Consider the following 21,054-nt stretch of genomic DNA (forward strand, 5'->3'; position numbering starts at 1 on the left):
AGGTAAACCCTGAAGACTGCAGGTTTTATTTTAAAACATTTTTAATGTTTATTTTTAAGATAGAGCATGAGTGGGGGAGGGGCAGAGAGAGAGGGAGACACGGAATCTGAAGCACCTCCAGGCTCTGAGCTGTCAGCACAGAGCCCGACACAGGGCTAGAACCCATGGACTGTGAGATGGTGACTTGAGCTGAAGTTGGACGCTTAACCAACTGAGCCATCCAGGCATCCCAAGATTGCAGGATTTAAACCAGGCTGTCATCCAACTGGGGGTCCTTACACTTAGGAATTAGAGTTCACAGGAGCCATCATCTCCTTTGTGAAAAACTCCTTACTTAACCCACAGATAGGGAAACCAAGATACCAAGAGATACAGTGATTTAATCAAGATTGCACAGTAAGTTTATATCAAAGCTAGCTCTCAAACCCAGGATTCTGAGCACCTTCCTCTAAGCAGGTGGTGTAATTGCTGAGACATATTCCCACTCTCTCTGCTCTGTGTTTCCTTTATTAATGGATTTCTTTCTTCTTCAGACCTCAGCAAGTATTCTTAAATGGGGGTGAAAGAACCAAGAGGAAAAATTGAATGGCTTTAAGAAGGAGAAAAGCATGTAACCTGAGGGGTTGCTTTCTTATGATGAAAAAATCATTCCTTTCTGTGTAATCCATCTTTCTTTTGCTGTATTCACTGGTATTAAAGTCCTGAGTTCTGGCTGCTGCTCTGGTGAAGAACACATTTTCCTGGCCCTAGAGACCTGGGAGATGGGGTCAAGAGCCTTCAAAGGAGTAGTGGGTTACTTTATTAAAAATTTTTTTAAACATAATTTATTGTCAAGTTAGCTAACATAGAGTGTATCCAGTGTGCTCTTGGCTTCATGAGTAGATTCCCGTGATTAATCGATTATATACAGCATCCAGTGCTCATCCCAACAAGTGCCCTCCTCAATGCCCATCACCAATTTCCCCCTCTCCTCTGCCACCCCCGTCAACCTGCAGTTTGTTTCTGTATTTAAGAGTCTCTTGGGGTTTGCCTCCTTCTCTGTTTGAAACTATTTTTCCCCTCCTTTTCCCCCAAGGTCTTCTGTTAAGTTTCTCAAATTAAGAGTGGGTTACTTTAAACATGGCAGAATTTATACTGCTTTTTAATACTGTGCCTAATTTTGAGAAAAGCCTGATTGGGGATACACCTACATTAAACTAGCTCAGTAAGGAGTTAATGTTTGCATTAGCAAAGGAGTCTTCTCCTTTCAAAGGAAATCTTCAGTGCTATAAACTTTTCTGATGCTTGTAAATGTTGATACATCAATTACCACTTGTCAGCATGGCTTGGAAAAGAGAAGTCTAGAGAATCTTGAACACAAATGTTAGGCCCTGTTGTCAATTAAAAATTATTCAGAAATAATAGACAACATCCCTGAGAAAGAATAGGTATCAGCAGAGAAAATCAGTTTGGTTTATAAAAATTCCACTCACAGGTACTTTGGAGCAATGCCTTGTAGAAGAAAAAATGAGGACTGCTTAGATTGACCTTATGCTCTTTTCATTAGCCATACTCTGAAAGGTCCCTCACTATTAGGAAATAAAATAGGAGGAGGTGCAGAAAGTTTTCTGGCTTCTAGGCACAGAGCATCACACTGGATGTGATGTGAGGCTGCTGACCACAGCCTATTTGAGGCACTCACACAAAGCACTGTTAGGTACATACATTTTCTCCAGGTCCCCAAATCCCAAGAATGCTCCTTTTGGGATGACTCGAAGTTTGGTGAGGACAAACCTCCTGAAAAGAGAGTAGACATAAAATATCACGACCCATCCATTCACTGATAAGTAATTGCCTAATGTGTAGTATCAGCCAACAGCCAACATATACTAAGTGCTTGTCATTTAGTAGTAGTTGCAATTGCTTTCACATGATCTCTCTTCATCCTCCCCACAAAGCAGTGATGCCCATTTTGCATTAAGAGGGAACAGGTTTAATGAGGTTTGTAGATTTGCCCAGGGTCACTTGGCTGATACATGGCAGAGCTGGAATATGAACACTTTCATCATCAGTACTCCATGTTGCCCTCCCGTAGCTTGTGTGAGGCCTCTTTTCTTTCTCTAGTCCAACCCCCAAAACCTCTTCCCTTGCCATTCTTAGCTGACCTTGCTTCCTATTCCAAAGAGAAGATGAACCTAATAGAAGAGAACTTCATGCTCTCACATGGCTTGTAGCCACTAAGCCATCTGCACCTGAAGCCATACCCTGCCTTCCCTCCTGTTACCATGGGTGACCAGGACTCTAGACCTGGCTGAGAATAGTGCCTCCAATCCACATCAGATCTCGTCTCCTCTCTTCTTGTTGAGGTAACCACAACAGTAATTTCCCCCTTTCTTGGGTACATTTTATTCACCTATGTTTTTTCTCTACTGAGTCCTGCCCATCAGTATACAAATATGCCATAATTTACTTCATCAAAAAAACTCTACTCTCAACGTCAGCCACCTTCAGTTTTTTGCCATTTTCTTCTACTTGAAATATTTGTTTCCCTCTTCCACAATGTTTGTTCCAGTGGCTCCTCATCTCCTCCAGGAAAAAACCCACATTGTATACAGTGATGTATGGATTTCCCTGCTCTCCGTTTCCACAGACACTGTACTCTCCATTTTGACAGTTTTCCCCTTTGCTTCTCTTGTTCTTTTCACAGTACTCTCTTGCTAGTTCTTGGACATGCCAGGTTCCTTCTTGCCTGTGTTTCTGCATTTGCAATTCTCTCTGCCCGGAGCGCTCCTCTCTCAGATATCCTCATGGCCGCCGCCTCCAGTCTGCTGTTTGCTCAAATGTCACTTGTTTAGTGATGCTTTTTCTAACCACCCTATTTAAAATGACAACCTCCCCTACTTTGCCCCTGGCTCTCTTTCCTGCTCAGAGTTTTCTTCACAGCACTTCTGACATTTTGTACACTATATTTATTTATTTATTTATGTATTCACATATGTATTTATCTCTAGCCTATAACTAGAATACAGACTCCGTGAAGGCAGGAATTTTGGTATGATTTGTCTACTACTGTCTACTGAATGCCCTCAGACAGTGTCTGGTATGTGGCAAGTGCTCACATTTTTTCTTGAATGGCTATTAATCAGTCTGAGAGTTCTAGGCTTGAGAGTGGAATTATAAGTGACCCTTTTGGAATTTCTGTGACAAGAATACTATTCCTTCCTCTGGCTTTCTCTTGCTTTGTAACTGATTAGTAGGTACTTTCCCCCCACTCCTCCCCGAATCCTTCCTTCCACAAGGCGGTGTTTCAGCAGGAATGAAATAAGCACTGAGGAGTTGGATAGTTTTGCAGACCTGCATTACTTCATTCTCTTATTACTTATTGGTGTTAGTGAAACTCCTATTGCAGATGAAATTATCCCGGCAAACGATATTTTACTTTAACTTTGTTTACTTGCCTTTGGCTGTCAGGTGCACCAACTCTATGGGGAGGAAGCATGAGAGAGAATCTTAAGTGCCGTTTTTGCTTTGGAGGAGTTTATATATGTGGAAAGGTAAAGCCGGAAATGTTGGAATACCAGAAAACAGTTGTGGGATACAGTTGATGTAATAACTATAAGTGTTATGCAAATATTGAAGTGAGAAAGATCCTAAAGTACATAAATACATAAAAGGAAGATTGGAAGAGGTGGGTGAATTTGAGCCTGGACTTCAAAACCATCAGGTCATACTAAACCCATGTAAATAAAAAAGAGATCTAAATTAAGATTAAGGACTATGTACCTGGGAGACTGTCAACTTCTAGAACTCCCATCTGAAAAGAATCAAAGTTAAGGTACTCATTTAATCTTTTAAAAAATATTTTTACATGTATTTATTCATTTTTTGTATGTAATTTATTGTCAAGTTGGTTTCCATACAACACCCAGTGCTCATCCCAACAGGTGCCCTCCTCAATGCCCATCAACCATTTTCCCCTCTCCTCCACCTCCCATCAACCCTTAGTTTGTTCTCAGTATTTAAGAGTCTCTTGTGGTTTGCACTCATTTTGTCTTAAGTAACATAGACAAGTCCCTTTTGTTTCTATCACTCTTTTGTTCCTATTATCACAAGACAGAAGAATGATGAAAACAAACTTGAAAAAGCAAATACTAAGTCAACTAGATAGTGCTTTTTGATTCAACCCTAGTAGCATACAAGTTTTCTACAAACACTTATGCTTAAATGTTTCCAACCTATTAACATAATTAAAGCCTTTTTTTAAAGACATAGTCTTGACTTCCATTTACCGAAATGTTATGAACTAGATAACTTGAAGATATTTTCACTAAAATTGCCCAGAAGTCTTCTATAAATCATAATAAATATTGTTTTAATTGCATAGTTGTGCTTCTAAGAAAGTATGAGAAATCCCCAGGGGCCCAAAGTAAAGCAACTGAAGACCAGATGGAACCCTGAGTGGTGAATGCAAACAGAATTCTAAAAGGATAGATTGAAGCCAAACTATTCAGGGAGGAGGTCAGTTTCTGGACTTGGTAGTGAAGGACTTGTGTTTTGATGCTAAGATGTTGTGTGAGATGAGATATAGAAGATGAAACGTAAAGATTTATTTCTCTGTGCTGTCTATTTAACTATCTCATGCATTCTAGAAAATAAAAGGGGCAGAAAATGAGAGACAGGCAATTTTTAATGAATTAACATCTGGAAATTTCCATAATTTATAAAAGACCTAAATCTCAGATTTTGAAACCTCAAGTCCTAGGAAGGAAAACAAAAATAAATCTACTTCCAGATACCTCTGAATTAAAACTGTGGAGTCAAAAGAAAAACTATTGTAAATAAAAACAGAAATAGACCTATTATCTTCAAATAAAAATAATCAGCAAACTTTGTAAAAATATCTTCATAATTAGAGAAAATACTGCCTGGTTAGAATTCTATACCCAGAAATAAGCATTCAAATGTGAGGATGAAATAAAGATGCTTTTAGACAAATTTAGTTAGTCATTAATGAAATTTCAGCAAAGGAATTCCTTTAGAGAAATAAAGTATAATCTGGTAGGAAGGCACAAAAACAAGAAGGAATAGTGAACAGAGAAATCAGTGTTCCTTATTGAATAGGTGGGTTTTCATAATGGTTGGAAAACTCACCTATCCAACAAAGAACAATGAAAAAAATATTGACCAAGAATTAGGTCACAAAGCAATTGGTATAGAACAAATAATTGTCTTTGATGTGGTGCATTTAAATTACTTAGATTAGTTAAAAGAGGTAATAATTAACAGCCTCCCTCCAACAACACATGTACAAACATCTAGAAAGTAAAAACTAAATCAAAACAAAACCCCACTCTTTTAAGTCACACATGGGTCACAGAAGAAATTACATAATAATTAGGAATTATTTGGAATTGAGCTGTAATGAAAATACAACATGAAACTTCAGGGATGCAGCTAAGCTGCCACATACAGAGAAGTTAAGGGCTTTAAATTATTTTACCCAAAATGGAAATAAAAAAGATGGAAATTTCACAAGCTACATTTCAACACAGTGAATAAACAAAGCAACAACAGAACAGTGGAAACAGAAAACTATAAAGTCGGTAGTTCTTTATTGCATTTCTGGGTAGAACTTACGGTACAAACTCAAAAGTCATTTCATAAGACGGTTGGGAAAATGAGGGGCTGTTGAGATAGAGGTATTTTGAGAAGATAAACACTCAGCCAGACATTAAAACTTGATGTATAGATACAGTTTAACCTATACTAACTTGTTTCATTATAAAAGATTAAGTTTCAGGGCTCCTGGGTGGCTCATTCGGTTAAGTGTACAACTGGCTCAGGTCATGATCTCACTGTTAGTGAGTCTGAGCCCCGCGTAGGGCTCTGTGCTGACAGCTCAGAGTCTGGAGTTGCTTTGGATTATGTATCTGCCTCTTTCTCTGCCCTTCTTTCAGTCTCTCTCTCTCTCTCTCTCTCTCTCTCTCTCTCTCTCTCAAATAAGCAAGAAAAAATATTTAGAAAATTATAAGATTTGCTTCATAAGTTTATTGCCAACATGAGTAAGGAGTTTTCTTAGAATATTGAAAGGTTTATCAGAATAGTTTCAAGGACTTTGACTTATAACTTTACCACTAAAAATGATTGTTAGAGAAAAGTACATTTATCTGAATGCTTGTTGAATGAAACCATTAGTCACTTAAAGCTGCAAACCCTTCTTACAGGTCTGTTTTAACCAGCAACTTTGTGATAATTGATTGATTATGATTTTACTGATCTAGCTCTAATTAATGAAGTTTTATTGAGATTTCCTTTAAATCAGGAGTACTGGTAAAGGCATTATTTTTGATGAATTTTCATATTTATTTATTTATGATTTTTTAAATGTAATGTTTATTTGTTTTGAGAGAGAGAGAGAGAGAGAGAGAGGCAGATACATAGGAAGACAGAATCCCAAGCAGGCTCTGCTCTATGAGAGTCTATAGAGCAGAGCCTGATGCAGGGCTTGAACTCATAAACCTTGAGATGATGACCTGAGCTGAAATCAAGACTCAGACACTGAACCAACTGAGCCCCTAAGTTTTCATTATAGAAATAAGGTAAGTGAGAACCTAAGAGATTAACTTTAAAACACATTTCAAAATTTAACTTTGACTTGAGAGAAGAAACCTAAAGAGAATAGAAAAAATTAATAGAGTAGAAATTAAAGATTATAATGGAGAAGATCAATAAACTCAAAAGCTAATTTTTTAGAAAGATCAATAGAATAAAAAAAATCTGTCCACTTCAACCAAGAAAAAAAAAAAACCAAAGCAACAACAACAACAAAAAACAATGAGAGTTATGAAAAATGGCACTTAGGTAAAGACATTAGTTTTGTTTTTGTTGTTGTTTTTTTGTTTTTTGAGGTATAATTGACACAATGCTGCATTAGTTTCAGGTGTCCAACATAGTGAATCAACAATTTCCATCCACACATACCAAAACAAAAAAACTTGTTTGTTGCCTTTTCATTTTGTTGGTGGTTTCCTTCAGAGAAGCAAGATTTAAATTAGAGAGCCCTAGGAACAATTTCAAAGCATTACATTAAAAAAAAATCAGGCAATATGGATAATTTTCCTTGAGATATATACTTACCAAAATTGATTAATGAATATATAGAAAAACTGAATGAATCTAAAACTGTTAATAAGTTGGGTTTGTAGTTTAAAACCCATCCACCCCAAAACAAGATTAACATGATATTTTATTTATTTTTTGATTGATTGATTGAATAAGAGAGAGAGCAGGGGAGGGACATGGAAAGAGGGAGAGGGAAAGACTCCCAAGCAGGCTCTGCACTGTCAGCGCAGAGCCCAACAAGGGGCTCGATACCACAAACGGTGAGATGATCACCTGAGCTGAAATCAAGAGTTGGACTCTTACCTGACTGAGCCACCCTTATGCCCCAGTATCATATCATTTTAGAAGTAAATTATGCCTTTTTAGAATAATAGAAAATCTCAATCTTATACAAACTATTCCAGGGACCAAGAAAAGAGGGAATGTTCTCAACCCATTTTATGTGGCTTGTATAACATCAGTAATAACATCAGACAGGGACAATAAAAGAGTAGAAAGATTAGGCCAATCTCACTTATTAATGTAAATGGAAAAATCTGAAATAGTATAATAGCAATATGTTCTCAATAGAGGCTAAATAAATAATGTTGCCAGTTTGAGTTTGTCCTAGAATTCAAGGGTTGTTAAATATTAGAAAACGCTGGTAAAATTTCCACATTGAGAAATTAAAAGAGAAAAACCACATGATTTTCTTAATAGGCATAGAAAATATATTTAATAAAAAATTTCATTCATGATAAAACTTTTTGACAAACAAGGAAAAGGATGAATATTCTTAATCTGTAAGGAATAAAAATCTATCAAACACTACGATAAATATCACCATTGTCAAGTATTAGAGATATTCTTTTTAAAATTAGGAATGAGGCAAGGATGTTTACCATTACCTCATCCATTCAGTATTGTGTTAGATGTACTAGCCTAGACAGTTAAGAGAAGAAGAAGAAAAATATCAGTATTACTGATGAAAAACTCTCATCTATAGGTAACATTATTGTCTACACAAATAACTTTCCTTTAAGAGGTTAGGAGTAGAACTAATGAGAAAGTCTAGCAAGGTAACTGGCTGTATAATTAGTGCACAAAATAATTTGCATTCTTAGATTATCTTAAAGTGTATCAATTATAATAGCCATAAAACTTATTCAATAAAAGAAATATCAGAAAAAAAAAGGTTTAGGGTTATATGGAGAATAATCAAATACTTAACTGGAAAACCTTTTAAAAAACAAACCCCGAACAAACAGAAATGCCACAGTTTTACATGGGAAGTTCTCAACATTGTGAAGGTATTGGTTTTTTTTTAATTTTTTTTTTAAATTTTTATTTATTTATTTTAAAATTTTTAATGTTTATTTTTGAGAGAGAAAGAGAGACTGACAGACAGCATGAGCGGGGGAGGGGCAGAGAGAGAGGGAGACACAGAATCCGAAGCAGGCTCCAGGTTCTGAGCTGTCAGCACAGAGCCGGATTTGGGCTCGAACCCATGGACCATGAGATCATGACCTAAGCCGAAGTTAGATGCCCAGCCAACTGAGTCACCCAGGTACCCGTGAAGGTATTGGTTTTAATCTACATTAGTATATAAATTAAGCATATGACACATCTGAGGCACAATAGCCTTTTCTTTTGTTTTCTTTTCTTTCTTTCTTTTTTCTTTTTCCTTTTTTTTTTTTGGTATATGTGAATGGAAATTGACCAGGTGATTAATATTCATATGGAAGAACATTCAGAGTATAGCCTGAACAATTATGAAGATATAAAACAAGATTGGGGGAATTGACATTCCAGGCAATATAAATTTTAGAAATTAAATGTGATTAAAATGTTGTGGTATTGACAGGGATTAAGAAGTTAGGGCAGTGGAAGAGAATAAAGATTACAAAAATAGATGATAAACAAAAGGAAATGGCAAATGACAGAGTAGCATTAAAAATCAGTGGAGGAAAATGTGAAATAATCAACCAGAGATGCTGAAACTATGCTTGTAGAAAAAGATAACAGTACCATACTAACGTCTCAGTTCCAGGCTTACTAAAGATCTAAATGGGAAAAATCAAAGGTTTAAAACTCCTAAAACTTTTAAATATAACACAGAAAACTGTACACCAAAATCAAAAAGTTGATACCCTGGACTATATTAACTTAAAATTTCTGTTAAACAGATACATAAACGAATGAGAAGATAAGCTGTGGACTGGGGAAAGTGATCTGCAATACATACAACTAACGAAGTGTTAGCATCCGGAATATAAAGAACTTTACAAAATAATAAAAATAAAATACAGCGCAGTAGAAAAATTGGCAAAATATAAACAGGCAACTTCTATAGGAGGAAATGCAAACAACCAGTAAACATATTAAAAGATGCTCAACTTCATTACAGTCAGGAAAATGCAAATTTAAACAATAATTAGATACCATTATATATCATCATATTGGCAAACATCAAAAGGAAAACCTCACAATAACACTGCTGGAGAGGCCATGGAAAAATAGGGCATTTTCTACACTCTTGATGGAAGGGTAATTTGCTAGGAGTACTTTCAGTAGCCATGGGCAATATGTGTTAAATTCAAAGATACAAATGTCTTTGAACTTAGCTATTTCATGTCTTTCTGCTACATGTGTACCCGGAGACAGGTAAAAGATTAATTACTGCAACATAATTTATGATAGTAAAAAATCAGAAATGAATGGTCATGAACAAGAGCATGAATAAATATTAATAAACTGTTATATATTGAACCACAGTCAATTATAAAGCCAAGTTATAAAGCAGTGGAAAGAAATGAACTGACTAGAGCTGCATGCAACAATCTGAAGAAATCTCTAAAGCATAATATTGAAGGAAAAAGCCAGTGCCATATACATGCAGTATGTATAGAATATGATTTTTATAAAGGCTACCCTGGAAAATAGCATATTGTTGCAAATAAATCATATCTTTTTATTCTGTATTTTTGAGTTTTGGATATCTTGGAGTTTTGGTGACTCTGGAGGGCGTACTCCTACCAGCTCTAGCTAATTCCTCCAAATGGCAAACAAGTGGCCTGTGAGTGTGCTTTTATATACAAACCAACTAATTCAGAGTCAATGGGGCCAACCACCTTCCCCAAGGCCCCCTTACAGTCTATTCTCTTGCCCTAATCATCCCATGGCAGCGCTACACCCTAGAGTCCTTGGAATTTTATTTAAACCAGATGATCCTAAACCTGCTTACGCTGTTTCATCAGTTCCTTCCCATGGAAGCCACAATAAAGGCTCTTGCCATATTTCCCCTGACCCAGCTCCCTCTGCCTCCTGGTGCTTCCCTATGTGCCCCTACATAGTGTGGGGTCTGAGTATAACAGTGTATCTTTTCAAGATCAGTTGTCTCCTGATCTGTTGGCCTCTCTCCTTTCCTGAATAAAAAAACCTGTATTATAAAACATGCTTAGAGAAGCATATATATTTATCAAAAGGAAAATTTGAGAATGATCAACACCTAAATAAGCAAAGTATTATTTCTTCTGTGAAAAAAGGACTGGGACACAGCCATATCTAAAATATTTTGTATTTTTAAAAACCATCTGAACAGTTATGACCAAAAGTTAAGATTAAGCAAAGCTGGGTTGGGTGTTTTATGAGTGTTGATTATATTATTCTCTATACTTCATACTTAAAATATTTCATAATTTTTCAAGATTGAAATTCTCACCAGGCCATATCCAAAGCATTATTTATTTGTTTTTAAATGGAGGGAGTGATTTAAAAGTATCATCATATTGTTCTTGTCAGATGGCACCTCTCCTCTGTAAGGGGGCATAAAGGGTCTGAATGATTTCTCTAAAAACGCACAATTCATCAAAATGTCTCTGAAAAGAAAATTTTCTTGAGTATATTGCAGTTTATTTAATGTCTCTTTCATGATAAATGGAGTAGGTGGGATTTACTTTTTTTCTTCCCTGAAATTGGAAGCTTTAGGATTCCCTTGAACTCTGTCTCTGTTAGAAGCAATTCATATCTTGGGCAGTCCATTCACCCTTGGCCAAATTTAATTTCCCTTTTTGGCTTAAAGGAGAATAGTTTAAAAGATCCCATAAAAAGCTTGCTGGAATCCTGGAAAACAGCCAATATTCTTTTTGAGAAAGCTGCCTTTTTATGATGGCCCAAGTGTAAATGACACTAGGCTCTGTGTTCTTTGAATTTCACACAAGTTTAAAAATTAAAGCAAGAACAGCTTGGCAAAGGATATACAAAAAGAAATTGATCATCTTCCTGACCTCAAAATGCCAAGAGTTTTTGAGCTTCACACTCTTTAGATCAAACTCTTACTCTAATTAACTTTCTGGGAATGTGTTTAGGAAAACTATCCAAAGAGGTGGATTGAACTAAATGAGCAAAGCACCCAGAAAAAAATAGATTTTAAATAACTTGATTTGACTGTTTACCATGATCCAGCAGACAGCTATACCACAGTCCAAATCATGCATGTATCTAATTGGTTGCATTTCTTCTTTTTTTACACATGGGTCTTGAAGCCAGTGGGGCAGGGAAGAGCAGGAAGGAAGAGATTGGAAAATAGGAAGGGGTTATTTCCATATATTTTGACTTTAAGTTACTTTATTTTTCTAGAACCTCTTCACATTTTCACATGAATCTTAACTGTCTAGATGTGAGGTGCTCTGTCACTGTAAATACGGAGAAATGGGTTCAGCTGGCATTAGCCCTTCACCCACCTTCAGGCAGTGTAAGGAAATGCCAAGGATTCATTGGGAGTTGCAGGGTCTCCCATGAGGATTTCTTGGGATAGAGTTGTGAGTGTTCTTTGTGTCCCTTTTCCATGGTGTGGTCCTTGTTCTTCATCTTAAGTCAAATGTGGGAGGTAATAGAACCAGTAAGGGGGTTAACATGTATTTCCTGCAATTTGGGGGAGATAACCAAGACTGGAACATGACCCAAGTCTGACCTCTAAAGATAGGAAGTATCCAGATAGAAGTATCTCTCGCTTTGGGAGAGAGTTGTAGTTTTATAGACAATGGTGTGGATTTCCCATGAGCCAGACCTAGAGCCAGCAGAAGGGAGCTAAACTGCTTATAGTGAGGAAGATGGGCTTGTCTGTACAGTGAACTGACCCCAAATGTGGGCTGCTGGAAGCTGATGGGAGGGGGAAATGTTTTTCTGCAGATGGAGACTTCTAGCAGGAGGGATCCTGAGCAGCCCATATATGCTCCAGTGACAATAAGAATTGGCATTTGAATATCAGCAACACCCAGAGGGTCCAGACAGCCACTCTGGCCTCAGAGTAGGATGCAGTACCTTCCCAGCCAGTTTGTATCCCTCCTAGACCCAACCCACATGAGGCCAAAGAAAGCGGCAATTGGGGAAAAAGGGAAATGAGGAAAGACAAAACTCTTTCTTCCTCAGTCGGGGGTTTCTGGGTATGAAGCAGTCCATAGGATAACACTGGACTTTGATTTATGAGGTTGGAACATCTATGATGCCTGCCCCAAATTTCTCTCCAGTGTGGAAAAAGGAGGCAACAAAGTGATTTTGCCTGGCAGTTGTAGTGAAGAAGAAAGTTACTTTCTGATGGTACCCTACTGAATCTATCTTGATCAATATGATAACTGAATTGGTAAAAACTTTACCCAAGTCATCCTGTGTAATTGCTTTATTGGTGAGAGAAAAAGTGCTGGGAACTTAAATAGGGCAAGGAATAGAAGGACATGGAGAGCATTCTTACTCGTACTTCCTGTCCTTAATTAACTCTTATTACATGGGCTGATGGTGAGCAATTCAGGACAGAGTGGATAATTGGGCTCTCCCTTTTGGCACGGTTTACGGGAGCCAAGAAACATTTCAACTCAGGGGTCCAGCCTTAGTAATTGTCTCATAATACCAGAGTGGCTGGCTACAGGACTGGAGTTCCATTTGTCTTGAGTTTCCATAGAGTATCTATTTGGTTAAACTTCCAGATAATCTCTCTGAGGCAGATACTGCCATATGCCATTGTGTCAACTCACAATACATGATTTTTTCTTTAGAAGAAAAAAAAATTTATAAGACAGAAACTCATGAGGCAGGTACCACTCCAAACCCAACTCCAATCACACCTCACTGTTCCCTGAGTCCCTCTGATTTTTCCCTCAACAACATTTCCAGAGTGGTAATTCTTCACTTTTATCATCTTCCAGTGAACAGGGCTTTCTAAGAGCTAGTTTGAATCTGGTTTCCTTTTATTTCCATTCAGGTCCTCTTATCTCAACATCTGTGCTGGGCTGATAAAAGGGATGTAGGCACTACTGCTAACTGTATATCACTGCTGACTTTATCTCCTCTTCTGTACAACCTTTACATCAAGGTTGTGGAGACTTTCTTTTTCTGGCTCCCTCCTCCCTTGTTTGCATTGAGTGGTTATGGAATTACTTTCTATACCACATTTTATCACCTGTTCACTTTCATTTTATCACTTGTTCACTTGCATTTTCTTACCTGAATCTGGTACCTGATTTATAGTCCATTTATATGAAAGCTTGGGACAAGGATGCAACGTGGTGAAGATCATTAGGGTAAAAAATCAGAAATCAGGGCTCTATTCTGGCTCTGTTCCAGGTATGTAAATGACTGAGAAAATTCAAGTCCCTTCTGTAAAGTGAGGGGGTTGGACTGGATGATCTCCAAGGCCCTATAAGATAAATTTTAGTGTGGTTATATAGTGGAATCCTCTTCAAGTGGCCTCCCATTTCAGTCATATTCTGTTTTAAACAAAAAGAGATAATTTTATGTGAAGCCCTCAGCATGGAATAAAGATCATCCTAGGGGATTACTGAATAAGTGGTAGCCCTCCTTTTTCTTTAGTCAAGGTCAAAATCACTTGAGCTTACCCTTCCTTCCCTCCCTCTGCTACCTTCCAGGCCAGACCATCCTCCCCTCCTCTCCTCATGTCTGTAACCTTGGCTGTGACCTACTAACAGGTTGTCTTCCTCTGTTTTCTACTGTGCAATCTGTCTCATCTACCATGACCAGAATACTCCTCCTAAACGCTGCTTGCCATGATACTCTGCTACTGAAAATCAAGACAAAACAAAAGAAAAAAAAAAAACAACAAAAATTAAAAACACACAAAGCCCTTTCAATTGCTTAACACTGCCTCCAGGAATCTTAACTAATTTGTCATACAGTTGAGGCACTCCACAATCTGCCTCCATTTTCTTTTCAATGAAATGTTCTATTTCCTGCAGGTAAACTCAAATCTCGCCTTGCCCTCACCATTAGTAAATGGCTGTGTTTTATTTTTTTACTAAAATCCTATAAGTCGATGTCCTATCTCTCTGAATATATGGCATGGTTCTGTAAAATAGGAACTATGCCACTGTCTCTATTCCAAAGAGCCTAGTCAGTGCTTTGCATATTTCAGGTATTACTACATATTGGTAGATTGAGGAGTGATGTTCACACTGCCAATGGCTTTCTGCTTGAGGCATTTGAGCATCACATACTTTAAATAACATACTTTATTGGCCTTTAGAATTATTCCAGCCATACCAATCAGTCTTGTTCAAAACAACACCTACAACATACATGAATGATATAAAAGGAATCTATCTTTCTAAGAATTTATTTAATAGACACACTCTTGATGAAAAATATAGAAAGGATTTCTCAGGATATTGTAGAACAGTTCGTATAAAGTGAAAACTGCAGATTATTGGCCCATGAATGGAATCTAGCTCAAGACATGTTTTGTTTACCCCATACAGTATTTTGAAGAAATTTGAATTGGTTGCCAGCACTTCAAATTGTGAAAGTTTACCTAAAATTGCAGATTATGGCTTCTCTTGAAGATTAAGAAGATCTGGGCTACTTTCCCACATACTTATAACTGGCTACAGTTAAGTGATGGCTGAAGCCTTAGACCTGGCATACACAACTGGTTGCTTAAACTCCTTCCCTGTCTAGTCTTGTGTGTTGTGCCTTAAGACTTTGAGTTTGGGATTTCTGGTACCTGAAAACCTAGTCTGAATGGACTTGAACTCTTTACAACCCAGTGGTTCTCAACTTTGGATGCATATTAGAATTACCTATGGGAATTATTACTACAAATTCCTAAACCTCACCTCTGTGGTGGGAGCCAAGGAGGCACAGTCAGTCATTCTTTTTGTTTTAAGTTTATTTATTTATTTTGAGAGAGAGACATCAGAGAGAGGAGAGAGAGAGAGAATCCCAAGCAGGCTCCCTGATGCCAGTGCAGAGCCCTATGCAGGGCTCAAACCAACGATGGGATCATAATCTGAGCCAAAAGCCAGAGTCTGATGCTTAACTAACTGGGCCACTCAGGTGCTCTAGGCATTCTTATTGAAAAGCCTCAGAGGTTATTTTCATGCATAGTGGAGACCGAGAACACCTGCTTTAGAAGGAAGCTACAAAGAAGCAGCAAGCTGCTCTGATGAATAGTTGGGGAGTTGGCAACTACCTGTGGGCATGATGGGAAAGGTTTTTAGAAAGCTGCTTCTATCCCAACCCCCCCCCCCCCCCCCGCTCAGTAGAAGGTTGAGACACCATCTAAGCAGTTCCTTATATAATCGAGGAGTTCTGTAATCTCAATTGACACATCATCATTATCCATTGGAATAACAACACAAATAGAATGTGTGCACACTCTTTTGTAGACTTCCTTCTTTGGTCAATGGACCTAAAGTTTTTGGTACTGGAACTGGGTCAGGGTGGAGAGGACTCTACCTCAAAAAGTGTATAATGCAGTAAATAAGAGCAGTGCATATCATAGTAAAGGAGAGCATTGAATGGATTGAGTCAAGCCAGAGAGGGGAGTCCAATGTAAATGACCAGAGGCAGATCTTGAAATTCAGAGAATATCTATTTATTCTTTTGACAAATACTTATTGTGTTCCTGTTTATATGTCTGATGCTGTTCTAGGTCCTGATTACATAATGGTAAAAAACACAGTGTCTACCCTAATGAGTTTATATTCTAACCATGAAATTAAGGAATGGGAAATAATTTGAAAAAAAGGTACAGTTATGGGACAATTCCTTGAAATGAAAGGAAGATCAATTATGTACAAATCCACAGGGATAAAGAAGAAACATTTTAAAAATTATATGATACCTATGCATATATAGAGAGGGAGGAAGTAGGGAAGGAAGAGGGGAGAGAGAGAGAGAGAGAGAGAGAGAGAAACCTATGTATAGTTATTCATTTATAAATCATTTATTGACCATCTACTACTTAACACACATTAAAGTTTTAGGAAAAACAGTGGCAGGAAAGATAAATTTCCTGCACCACCAATTTTAATTCTATTGTGAGAGATATGTGTGTAATCTAATAATTATAGAACAGTGTGGTGATGACAGTGGTCATATTTAGTGCTTCCTGTGGGAGGTATTGTGCTAAATATTTCATTTGCACTATTTAATATATGCAAAATTACCTTAAGTAAGTATATTTGCATCTACCTATATAGATGAGAGCATTGAGTTAAGAGTAGCTTAGTAACTTGATGAAGGACATAGCTATTAGGTGGCAAATCAGATTGTTGAATTCAGGTCTGGTCCACAACAATCATACTCAATCTCTGTTGACATACAAAGTTAGATTTTAGGTGTACAGCATACTGATTCAACAATTGCCTATATTACTCAGTGTCACCATGATAAATGTGGTCATCGCTTGTCACCATACAATGTTATTACAATATTATTGACTGTATTCCATATACTATATTTTAGTCTCTGTGACTTGTTTATTTTATGATTGGACGTTTGTACCTCTTACTTTAACCTATTTTGCCCATCCTCCCACCCACGACTCTTCTGGCAACCATCAGTTCTCTGTATTTAAGAGTCTGTTTTTGTTTTATTATTATTATTTTTAGATTATACATATAAGTAAAATCACATAGAGTTTGTCTTTGTCTTACTTCTTTGACTTAGCCTAGTACCCTCTAGTTCCATTCTTGTTTTCCCGTGGCAAGATCTCATTCCTTTTTATGACTGACTAATATTCCATTGTATATGTATACCACATCTTCTTTTGATCCAGTCATCTATTGATGGATACTTGGGCTGCTTCCATATCTAGGCTATTGTAAATAATGCTACAATAAACAAAAGGGTGCATATGTCTTTTCAAATTATTGTCTTTCTTTTCTTTGGGTAAATACCTAGTAGTAGAATTCCTGGATTGTATGCTCTTTCTGTTTTTCATTTTTTGAGGAAACTCCATACTGTTTTCCACCATGGCAGCACCAATTTCATTCTCACCAACAGTGCATGAGGTTTCCTTTTTCTCTGAATCCTCACTAACACTTTTTATTTCTTGTCATTTTGAATCTAGCCATTCTCACAGGTGTAAAATGATATCTTTTTGTGGTTTTGATTTGGAGTTCCCTGATGATTAGTGGTACTGAGCATCTTTTCATGTGTTTATTGGCCATCTGTGTGTCTTCTTTGGGGAAACTATTCAGGTGTTTGTTCATTTTGAAGTTGGATTATTTGGGGGTTTTGGTGTTGAATTCTAGTAGTTCTTTATATATTTTTGATATTAACTGTTTACTGTATATATCATTTGCAAAAATCCTTTCCTGTTTTAGTAGGTTGCCTTTTCATTTTCTTAATATTTCCTTTGCTGTGCAAAGCTTTTTATTTTTGTGTAGTTCCAATAGTTTATTTTTGCTTTTGTTTCCTTTGTCTGAGGAGACCTATCCATAAATATGTTGCTAAGGCTAATGTCTAAGAGATTATAGCCTATGTTTTCCATTAAGAGTTCTATGGCTTCAGGTATTACATTTAGGTCTTTTAATCCATTTTGAGTCTATTTTCATGTGTGGTGTAAGGAAGTAGTCCAGTTCCTTCCTTCCTTCCTTCCTTCCTTCCTTCCTTCCTTCCTTCCTTCCTTCCTTCCACATGTAGTTGTCCAGATTTCCTAGCACCATTTATTGAGAAAAACTGTCTCTTCCCCAATGTATATTCTTTCCTCCTTTGTCATAGATGAATTGACCATATGCACATGCACATGAGTTCATTTCTGGGCTTTTTATCCTAGGTGTCTGGGTGTCTTTTTATACCAGTACCATACTGTTTTGATTACTACAGCTTTGTAGTATATCTTGAAATGTGAGATTGTTGTTCTTCGTCAAGATTGCTTTAGTTATTGAGGTCTTTGGTGGTTCCACACAAACTTTGAGATTATTTGTTTTAGTTCTGTGGAAAATGCTATTGATATTTTCATAGAGATTGCATTGAATTCATAGATTGTTTTGGGTAGTATGGACATTTTAACAACATTCTTTTAATTTATGAGAATGGTATATTTTTCCATTTGTGTCACCTTCAATATCTGTCAACAATGTATTAAAGTTTTCAGAGCATTGGTCTTTCACCTCCTTGGCTAAATTTATTCCTAGGTATTTTATTCTTTTTGTTGCAATTGTGAATGGGATTGATTTCTTAATTTCTCTTTTTGCTACCTTGTTATTGGTGTATAAAAATGCAAAAGATTTCTATATATTAATTTTTTATTCTGAAACTTTAGTGAATTCACTTGTTAATTCTAGTAGTTTTTTTTTTTTTTGGTGGTATCTTTAGAGTTTTCTGTATATAGTATCATGTCATCAGCAAATAGTTACAGTTTCACTTCTTTCTTACCAATTTGGATGCCTTTTATTTCTTTATCTTTTCTGATTACTGCAGCTAGGACTTCCAGTACTATGTTGAATAAAAAGGGTGAGAATGGACATCCTTGTCTTGTTCCTGATCTTAGAGGAAAAGGTTTTAATTTTTCACCACTGAGCATGATGTCAGGTATGGTTTTTTTTCATATATGGCCTTTATTATGTTGAAGGATGTTCCCTCTAAGCTGACTTTGTTGAGAGATTTATCATAAAGGGATGTTATATATTATCAAATATTTTTTCTGCATCTATTGAGATAATCATATGGTTTTTATGCTTCTTCTTATTAGTGTGATATATTACTTTGATTTGTAAATACTGAACCACCCTTTCATACCCAGGGTATATGCCACTTGATTGTGGTGAATGGTTCAGTTGGTCACTGAATGCTTGTTGAATTCAGTTGGCAAATATTTCACTGAGAATTTTTTCATTCACATTCATCAAACATACTGGCCTCTAGTTTTCTTTTTTTGTAGTGTTTTTGTCTAGTTGTGTTATCAGGATTGTGCTGGCAGGACTAGTCAGGCTTTAATGAGGGCATTCGTTTTGAAGTGGGACGAATGAAAACAAAACAGGTCTGGGCTTAGATATTTCTCTAAAAAGCAGTACTATTGGCAAATGAACTCAAAGTGGAGAAACTGCTGGGAATAAGGGGAAAACACAAAGCCTCAAAAAAGTGAAAGGAGATTTATCACACATTTCTCTGATGACTAGTCTTATTAAACTAATTGAGAATTGGGTTCTTATTACTCTGGATTCTGGATTTTGGTCTGGATACAATTCACAGCCACCTTTACCCTGTCAGAGTGAATAAACAGAATTCCACTTTAATGACTCACTAGGGTCTCACCATATGATAGCATGGCAAATATATTTTGCCTCTAAAGCAGTTCTTTTGGTCCCCTTGGTTAATGTCAACCTGACTTAACTGTGATTTTTACTGACAACATTTAGCTCCAGATGCAATAATGAAAGGTGACTGTCACATAAAGGTCAGTTTGGGGCTACTTCTGCTCAGATAGAGGAGGATTAACTACAGATAAACTTCATTCTGGAAATCTCTGGGCTCTGACTGTGACAATCACTGAGAATGAAATCACAGGAACACAAGAAAGACAGATCACTGCTTCATGAACCAAATATAAACTTAAGTCTTATATTATAATGCATTTAAAACCAATTTCCATTTTCTATTTAGAAGTTTCACACATGTAATCAGAAAGCATATGCACTGAATAATTATCTTTTACTGACTGTGTAAAGTACAAATGTCGAATGTTCAAATGAACTCTGTTAGAGACAAATGCATAAAACTATTTAAAATAGATTCAGAGAAAAGCAAACATGACAGTGCTTAGAATGTAACCCTGTATCCAATTACTCCTAACGTAATATTATTTATTATAGAATTTTGAAAAATGATTTATTTAGTCTTTAAGGGGATAACTTGATAACTATACCTAATCCTTAAGAACAACATGAATTTTGACAGAGGGAAAGATTTCATGAAAAATTTAATTTCCTGTGGGGATGGAAGAAAGCATTATTTAGCACTGTTTCTTTTGAATGTAGACCAGAGATTTTACCAGAAATATAGATAAATACCTCTTTTTTGTGTCAGAAGAATATAATATTAAGTACACTTTATGCTTCTCTAGACGCTAACTGCTAGCACAGAACTGATCCTAGATAAATAGTTCACATGTTGTAAAAGAAGAAAATGTTGTTTGTCTATAATACTTAATTGGTAGAAATAAATAGGAATGGTCAAGAGAAACACAAGGACTCTTCACTAAAAGATACTGAAATCTATAAATGACAATTTCTAGAATGACTGTCACAAAGCAAGAATTTCCAGAACACAGGTATATATTTCATGTTACTCTAAGATCAAAATCTGTATATTGACATTGGACATTTTCTATTTTGAAAACACCCATTGATCTAAGAAATAAATGTTGCTGTTAAACAGGATCTTTGCACTAATTGAAGACCAAAACTTGGTCTCCACTACACTTTTCCAGTTCTGAACTGTGCAAAGGACACGATTCTAGCTAGTGGGAACACTAACCGTTGGAAAGGGTGTTAGCCTTGGCTAAGAAGAACAAAGAGTGGGAGCAATGAACTAATATTTATTGAGGACTCAATTGGTACAGCCATTGTTCAAGGCTCACCACATGACATTCTACTTTTAGTTCTTGCTGCAGTGAAACAAAGTAAGTATAGTACAGGTGACTATGTACAGTTCTATGTATAGATTCATGTAACCCAC

General features: G+C 36.6%; 1 protein-coding gene across 3 annotated transcripts in view; it reads right to left on the reverse strand.

The window, feature by feature from the left end:
* Positions 1-21,054, reverse strand: part of FSHR (follicle stimulating hormone receptor) — a 171,960-nt gene that overhangs the window by 92,525 nt on the left and 58,381 nt on the right. For 2 of the 3 annotated variants that reach the window (XM_007084696.2, XM_007084698.2), the window contains exon 2: positions 1,705-1,776. The exons of the other annotated variant lie outside the window; for it this stretch is intronic. In XM_007084696.2, coding sequence (XP_007084758.1) covers positions 1,705-1,776 — 72 coding nt within the window. The remainder of the gene's footprint in view (positions 1-1,704; positions 1,777-21,054) is intronic. 3 annotated transcript variants of the gene reach the window in all.

Source organism: Panthera tigris, chromosome A3 (assembly GCF_018350195.1).
Source record: "Panthera tigris isolate Pti1 chromosome A3, P.tigris_Pti1_mat1.1, whole genome shotgun sequence".
Taxonomy (NCBI): domain Eukaryota; kingdom Metazoa; phylum Chordata; class Mammalia; order Carnivora; family Felidae; genus Panthera; species Panthera tigris.